Source organism: Haliotis asinina, chromosome 6, assembly GCF_037392515.1.
Source record: "Haliotis asinina isolate JCU_RB_2024 chromosome 6, JCU_Hal_asi_v2, whole genome shotgun sequence".
NCBI classification, from domain to species: Eukaryota; Metazoa; Mollusca; class Gastropoda; order Lepetellida; family Haliotidae; genus Haliotis; species Haliotis asinina.
The window spans coordinates 2,416,402-2,424,355 of NC_090285.1; the positions used below are offsets into that span (position 1 = coordinate 2,416,402).

General features: G+C 42.3%; 1 protein-coding gene across 4 annotated transcripts in view; it reads left to right on the plus strand.

Annotated features, from left to right (window-relative positions):
* Nucleotides 1-5,596, plus strand: part of LOC137286700 (hormonally up-regulated neu tumor-associated kinase homolog A-like) — a 36,119-nt gene extending 30,523 nt beyond the window's left edge. For all 4 annotated transcript variants that reach the window (XM_067818682.1, XM_067818680.1, XM_067818679.1 and 1 more), the window contains exons 6-10: nucleotides 700-827; nucleotides 1,575-1,667; nucleotides 2,996-3,273; nucleotides 3,370-3,547; nucleotides 3,710-5,596. In XM_067818682.1, coding sequence (XP_067674783.1) covers nucleotides 700-827; nucleotides 1,575-1,667; nucleotides 2,996-3,273; nucleotides 3,370-3,547; nucleotides 3,710-4,518 — 1,486 coding nt within the window. In that variant the 3' untranslated portion in view covers nucleotides 4,519-5,596. The remainder of the gene's footprint in view (nucleotides 1-699; nucleotides 828-1,574; nucleotides 1,668-2,995; nucleotides 3,274-3,369; nucleotides 3,548-3,709) is intronic.
* Nucleotides 5,597-7,954: the final 2,358 nt, after the last annotated feature.

The following is a 7,954-nucleotide window of genomic DNA, read 5'->3' on the forward strand; positions in this document are numbered from 1 at the left end:
CAATTATTGTTATGCGCTATTCTGTGTTCCTTCCCACACCTGAGTATATTCTTGAACGAATGAACAGGTAATTGACGTGGTTTGATTAACCTCAGTGGCCTACGTGACCTCTGACGCTCTCTGTGCTGCTAGCACTTAACATCCCGCAAACCGCCTAAGGTTACCTTTAGTGATTAGTGACACATCCTTGATGCTTATTTATTGAATAATCTCTGTTCCCTGTCAGTTTATCTGACAGTAAAGCTTTCTCTCCGTTGCTCTGGTTGAAGATTCCAATCATTTCTTCATAAAATGTCCAAATCATGTCATCTGTTGGTTTGATGTCATACAAGGCCTTGGAATCCTAAAGTTAGTTTAGATATCAACACCAATATAAATGACTTATACTACAAAGTATAAATATTTTGAGTCAAGTCACTGTACCTAAAGAGTGTCTCAGTTAATCTGAAATAGCCTTGCCTTTGTTCATGGGCCTCTACATGTATTTTTCTATGTAATCTATGTAATTGTCGGGAGATGGTTTTCATAAGTTAAATAACGTGTGTCCAGTCCCTGTCAGTACTGACAAAAGAATGTCCCAACAATCCATTCTGGACAATACAGTCAAAGTGGTGTAGCTGGCAAACCGACTAACACCATTAACAATATCGGAATCTGCCCACGAGTGTGAACTGCTCCATGTGCGTCTTCCCGTTTCAGAGGGGTCAATATGTACGCTATGCTGACCGGAAGTCTCCCCTTCACGGTAGAACCGTTCAACATCAAGACACTACATGATAAGATGGTCAAGGGCAACATGAACCCTATACCGGAAACCCTGTCGAGAGGTAGGCATCCCAATCGAGAAATAAAAAGCACAAGTCACACGTATTCTGCCCATCAAACGTTTAGACTCACTGGTGTAAATGCAACCACTTACTTCCATCATCTGTTCTCAACTATTTTGCAAAATAATCCACAAACAAAGGTACTGTGTATGCATGAACGGATGTATTGTAAAAACAAGTTCGTAACGTTGAAACAATTATTGTCTATACGTTCGATAAATGAAGCTCGGTGAAAAATGGCTAATTCTTATCAAAGCTTTACACCAAAACGCAGTTGTTCACATGCACGATATTTGCACATGCTTTTCAGCAAATTGATCCATGATCCTCATGTAGTTAGTCTGCATAAGGTTTGCAGTTGTTTTCACCAAGTTCGTAGAGACATGCATACATACATAACGTAGAGTGGGTGTTTTAAGTCAGGGTAAACGTTTGATAGAAAGTATATGTTAGTGGAGCAGACACTGTTTTATTGAAATGTGTCTGGACGCACCAAGGTATCGAAACAAAGATACTCTGAGTGTAAATATTATGTAACTGAATGTTTCTCAACCCTTCCAACATGTTTGTTCACGCGCTGCAGACTAATGGCAGTACAAATATCGTACTCAGATTTAGTTTAGAATAGGGATGAATGGGATTGTTTTTATTTAAAAGGTTTTGTAAGCAGTACGTGTATGATCATGTCCTTGAAGCAGCTTTAAAACCTAAACTTGAATATAACTCCACATGTCCATGTTGTAACAGAGTGTCGGGATCTGATCCGGAAGTTCTTGACACCAGATCCCAACAAGAGGATCACACTACTGGACGCCATGCGGCACCCGTGGTTGACGGAAGGTGAGTTCTACAGAATGTAAGAATATGTGAGGCAGTGAGGTGAGTTTAAGGCGGCCTTGAACGGTATCAGATTGGTGTGGGGGAACCTGGAAATCATGTCAGTCTTCAACACTGGTGAAGTCTAGAGCAGGGATATGGGACCTAGCACAACAGTGCTTGCCTTGGATTCGAACACATGGTGAAAGGTGTCCAAAGCTGTCAGTATTTGTTGTGTGTTTTCCGCAGTGATTTGCAATACCAGTGTGAAATGATCCGAAGTTTGGGAACTCGCTGTGGGAATTCATACCCTGATATATATCCTTATCCGCTCATAAAGATAAAGGTCATCTTGAACTTTCTCTGTCTGCATGTATTAAAAAGAGTTTCAGAAACAAACCTAATTGATTTTCGTCAATTGATTTTGAAATTATTCAAAGCGAAGTCATTTTTAGAGAAATATGTGAACAGAAAAAAAATATAATTACAGATTTAAACATTTGGCTTTAGTCACTTTCTAATCTCACATGTAGCAATGATCTGAAGCACATATATTCTAGACTAAATCATTTCCAGAATTAAGTCTTTGGTTGGTTTTATCCCATCTCTTCTCTTGCATATAGACAAGTGATCTCTGAAACAGAGTTTTACCTATGGCTTTGGTCAATGTTAAGTTACGTGCACCACCAACTGCATACACCTTCCCTCATTCTGCTGCCGTGTTGTAATTATAACATGGAGGAACGCCATGCATATTTCATACCTGACTCTGCCCGCTCAGCCGTAGTTCCCTAGAAACCAGTGACATAGGTAGCTGAATCAATCAGCTGCCCCTCCCTCTCAGCCTTTCCTTATGAAATTCAATTAATGTCCTTGCATTGTCAGTAGTTCACACGACAATACTGGAGATGGGCAGATACAAAAGGAGATGTAACCACTCAAGAGTTCTGTTTAATGAAGCGTACAGCAGCATTGACTTATAAACATTAATTGTGTTTTACCAGTGAAGGTCAATATGAAAAAAATCGAAGATAAATACGGCAGAGTGTAATTAGTGCCTTATGATTGATTGGGATGTAAAAACTACAAAATGGTGTAGAGATGTTAACATTTTGGGGTTATTAATATAGACAAGCGTTAAGTGAACCCACTTTCAAAGATGAACATATGGCATTCCTACACCACATCGCACCATTGATGTTGAGGCTGTTACGTATTTATTGAATCCTCGGTGGTAACTACTTACTGGATTGCGAATTTGTTGCAACTGCCTTTGTCATTTGGAAATGCTGTTAACCAACATGGCAAGAATTTCTAAAATACTATTTTCTTCTTTTTTTGTCCATTTACAGGAAAGAATAAATCGTTAGATCGTCCCCCTTTCCCCAACAGGATCAAGGCGGACGCTATCGACTCCAGCATCCTGAAGCATATGAGTGAGCAACTGGGCTTCAGAGTCGGAGAAATTATTAGATTCGTGACCGGAAATGTACCCAGCTCTGCCAACGCCACCTACCAAATGTTTAGCCGGAAGTTGTGTCGGTATCAGGCCGATCTTAGAGTCAAGGGCAAGGTCCCACACATCGACGGCAGACTCATGGAACCAACCAAAATATCGCTTGTATTTCAGGTAAATTCTTTGAAGTTCATATGAACGTCTAAAATTGTCGAAGAGGTGTACCACGGTTGTTTTGAAATGATATCTGACAACTTGATTGTATTTCAGGAATTACCACCGCGCAAGACGTCAACGACAGTGCCCATTAATGCGAAGCTTATAAGGCGGGGACAAGATGACAATGACGTCGACATGTCTCCGAGGGTGGTGACGGTGACTCGACAGCCTCATCTTCACAACGACAGTCGAGTCGGCAACGGAGACGACTTCTTCGAGAATGAAGAAGGTAAGATTGGAAGCAACTGATATCAGAAAAAACAGTGAGCATATTCTCGTGCCAGGATACGATGATCAGTGGTTCGAATCCCACATTCTCTCTAAATATTACTTTTCATTTATCATCACCGCCTGGGTTTGTTGATTATGCTGACTTCTACTGACATTTCAGGTTACAAGGAGGCGTGGTCAAGACGAGAGGCAGTAAAGGTTGCCCAATCAGCTCCCACCTCCCCTCTGTCCAAGCACCACACGCACACGCAACCATCTGACAAGCGACCAATCGGAAGCCCCGACTCAGCCCGTCGACAGTGTTTGCCGAAAGGATTTCACAAATATGCTCGAATTCATACCAATAAGTGTTCTGAACTGCGTGCAAAGACTTCGGAATGCCCCAACAAAGCTAAAGTATCAGAAAAGGCACCTAGTCGACAAGGATCCTTTGAACAAGCAGACGTATCAAAGTCATCAGACGACAACACAACGGGGTTGTTAAAGACACGTGACAACCATGGACGCGTGTTTTACCACATGGGAAAACGTTTCAATCCAGCCCGAGCCCCAGTAGTCTCATCAAGTCTGAACGTCCAAGACAAGCCGGCATCCCCTTCCCCGGCACATACCCCCCTCATATCCACCCCCACCTCTAGAGCCAACTCAAACCTGAGCATAGACCTCAGGCCGGGGAATATCCGCAAGACAATCAGTCACGGACAGAGCAACAGAGACTCATCTTCTAGAGAGGCACCGTCCACAAAAGACACAACCCACTCGGGGGAACGAGCCGTTCACCCCGGAAGAAAACATGTGCCCCCCAGGAGGATTCTGAAGAGAGTCCAGACTGACCGGAAGATCTCTGCTACGGACAGTGATGCCACGTCGCCCCTTGGGTCACGTCAGGCCAGTTCCGTCAGCACCGTCCAGTCAAGAGACTCCAACCAAGTGTTACCATCATTATCTAGAACTATTCGAAATCAATAACGCTGGATTTTGTGCATCGGGACAAGACATGTGGCCAATTCCGGGGAAAATGCTCAATATGTTTGGTTGTGTCGGGCTTCTTTTTCATTTTGACATCGTTTCAGTTGACGACGACGTTGAAATGCTGCCAATGACGTTCGACAATATTTCTGTCACTTACACAAAACCCACGGACTCTGTACAGCGCACAGAGGTCAAGGTCAGATGTGTAAGTGACCCATAACTCCAGTCATAACGCAGGCCGTACAGTGATATCTTGTGAAGAGCAGACTGTCACGTAAGGTCCAGTTTGTCACGAAATAAGGTGATCAAGGCTCACAATGCGGTTTTCACATTGTCGTTTTAGTTAAACGTCACTTGGTTAAGTGAGAGTTCAGGGAAACTTTCCCCTTTCACGTTCAAAGTTATAACCTGAAGCCTTGAGAGATGTCAGCATGGTTGGATGTCATAGGGTCCGTTTTTCGCACATTTTTCGACGTTCCTTTCGGACCACAGCACCAGATGGTATGAACGCCGATTTTATACAATATAACACCAGTAGCGCGTTACTGGGACGTCTTGCGACGGACCGAAGTCCAGCGTGGTGATATCTGCAGGCAACACTGCTCGTGTCCGGTAGAACTCTGCTGGTACCAAGACAATCATCGATATTCAGGGATGGAATATTGTTGAACTATACCAAAAATGCGATTGACAAGGATGAAATGTTCGGTTGTGTTGTAAAATATATATATTTTTTCTACTTTGAAAGAGTTCATTAGTGCATCGAGTTTATATCTTCTCAATTCCTCACAGTATCAAAGTTACGTCACATGACACAAAAGTTCAACGATGGGTATTAATGTAATGTATGGTTTTCAAAGCTTTCGTGGAACCGGATATGATTTATAAATAAAACATATTGTAAAGTAGATGAACCCATGCCAAACGAAACTATTATCCATACCGTCCAACTATAAAAACATTATGAGCACCTGGTGAACGTTACACCAAAGAGGATAAACACTGTACGCATGTAGCAATAACTCTGACGTGTACCGTTTCTGTTGAATGTACGAATAAATGATACAGCCTCCTCTTTGTTGTTTACCGCCTTTATGTAACACCTGTTGTCCGTGCAGCACGTTCTCTCAGGTAACGTCCCTGACGTGGGGTCCGTGTTACGGGTGCTCTCGTTAACGCATCTGTTTTGTTTTGTCTGTCTGTTGTTTAACGGCTGAGTCAGCAATATTCCTGCATTTTTCTTATTAGCATGGAGAGAGAGGGAGACAGAGAGAGGTTAAATATCCGATAAAGCAATATCATTGAAAATATACAATAATTGCTGTACATGTTACGCTGGAAGATTAAGGCAAAAATAGGACAAGTACCAAGAGTTAAAATGTGGAAATAGAGAGTAGGATGGAGGAAGAAGTTAGAGGAGAGAGCATGTCAGTGGCTGTACGGTTACGCTGTAAATGTCGGCATCTATGTTGACCATTTGTTTTCTAGTGTGCTATTGGCAGGACCGTAAATATACTTTCAATTTTATGAATTTGATGTTTTTTACCTAACCTTTGAAATGAAAATTTATCTCTTTATTTTTACACACACACACACACACACACACACACACACACACACACACACACACACACACACACACATGATAGCTGAGTGAAGCAACTGCAAATCAAGATCGGGGTGCTACGGTGTAGTTTACTGTAGGAGGCTGCACGACGCCTTGACGACTGACATGCATCGGTCAGCAAGGGGGCAAGTCATTACAGTGTGACGTCATGCAGAAAGTGTACAATAGTACACCGGTTTCGGTTTCAAACCATACAAATAACTAAAATATGATATTTTGTCAGTTAGATGCATGTAAAAGGTGGGTACTAAATAAAACAAAAAGACGATCTCATGACTTCGGAGTTATACCTTCCTATGACCACTGGAAGGACACTCGATTCGTGTAATCCGTATGTAATGAACCCTCGTGTAATATTCTCTATATACTACACACGGTATCTCTACGATACCTGTATGACATGTGATCTGGACATAACACCTCCATGTAACATGTGGTCTCTATGCAACTCGTGATCTTATTTATCTACTCACTACACCTTTCACATGTGTACAGCTGTGTTATTTGTCTCTATAACTCATATATACGCGGCACTTAGACTCGATAAAACCACTATATAACACGTAGCCTGTTCATGCTTGAGTTGATTTCTTACTTTCTTAAAAGTTAATTTATATGTCAGTTACGACATGCTGTCCTGAAAATTGATTTTCCTGGTTTGTTTTGTATCAATAGTTGAAATATCTTTATGAAAGAAAAACACAAACTGAATAATAAAAGTACATAATTTACTTTTATGAGAGCTTTTATTAGCATGTTACTATTTACATAAGGTGCCACAAGGAAGCGCCACTTGACTGGTGACTTGCTATTTTTATGAGATAATTAAATTCGGAAGGCATTTTTCTTCAAAATAATACCAAAGTTGATGTTTGGTATGCAATCTCCTTGAGTCCTTTCTACGACACGGACGGCGAGGTCGAGTTGCATGCGTAAGATAAGGGTGGGAAAAGGTTATGTTGAGGTGAAAGGTCAGAGCAGCCAAAACGCTTACATCTGTATTATCGACATCTTTACCGAAACCTCTGACTAAAATTGAGAACGAAAAGAGCATTTGAAATCGCAGAATTGTTCAATAGCTCATACGAATTTGTAAGTATGCCTGTGGAAAAAGTTTTTGTGTTAGATTGTTAAATGGTGTCTGCGGGTGTGAAGGATGGGGGCTGCCAGGTCTGACGGCAGATATGGGCACACGCACGCACGAACGTAAGCACGCACGCACTTTCGATTGATGTAAATCGTCGGATTGCACACCTACAACACAGCGCACCTGGCTCCATACCTCTCCATCAAAAATATATACAGTAACAACACGTGCAGATAAACACAGTTGTGAATGTGGATGTGTTTACAGATGATGGTTGGAATGAACACGTGCATGTGCTACACTCTGTCACGTCACGTCATGTAGGCATGTGCTACACTTTGTCACGTCATGTAGGCATGTGCTACACTTCGTCACGTCACGTCACGTAGGCATGTGCTACACCTCGTCACGTCACGTAAGCATGTGCTACACTATGTCACATCACATCATGTAGGCATGTGCTACACTTTGTCACGTCATGTAGGCATGTGCTACACTATGTCACGTCACGTAGGCATGTGCTACACTTAGTCACGTCACGTCACGTAGGCATGTGCTACACTTCGTCACGTCACGTCTTGTAGGCATGTGCTACACTTCGTCACGTCATGTAGGCATGTGCTACACGTCGTCACGTCATGTAGGCATGTGCTACACGTCGTCACGTCACGTCACGTAGGCATGTGCTACACTTTGTCACGTCACGTCATGTAGGCATG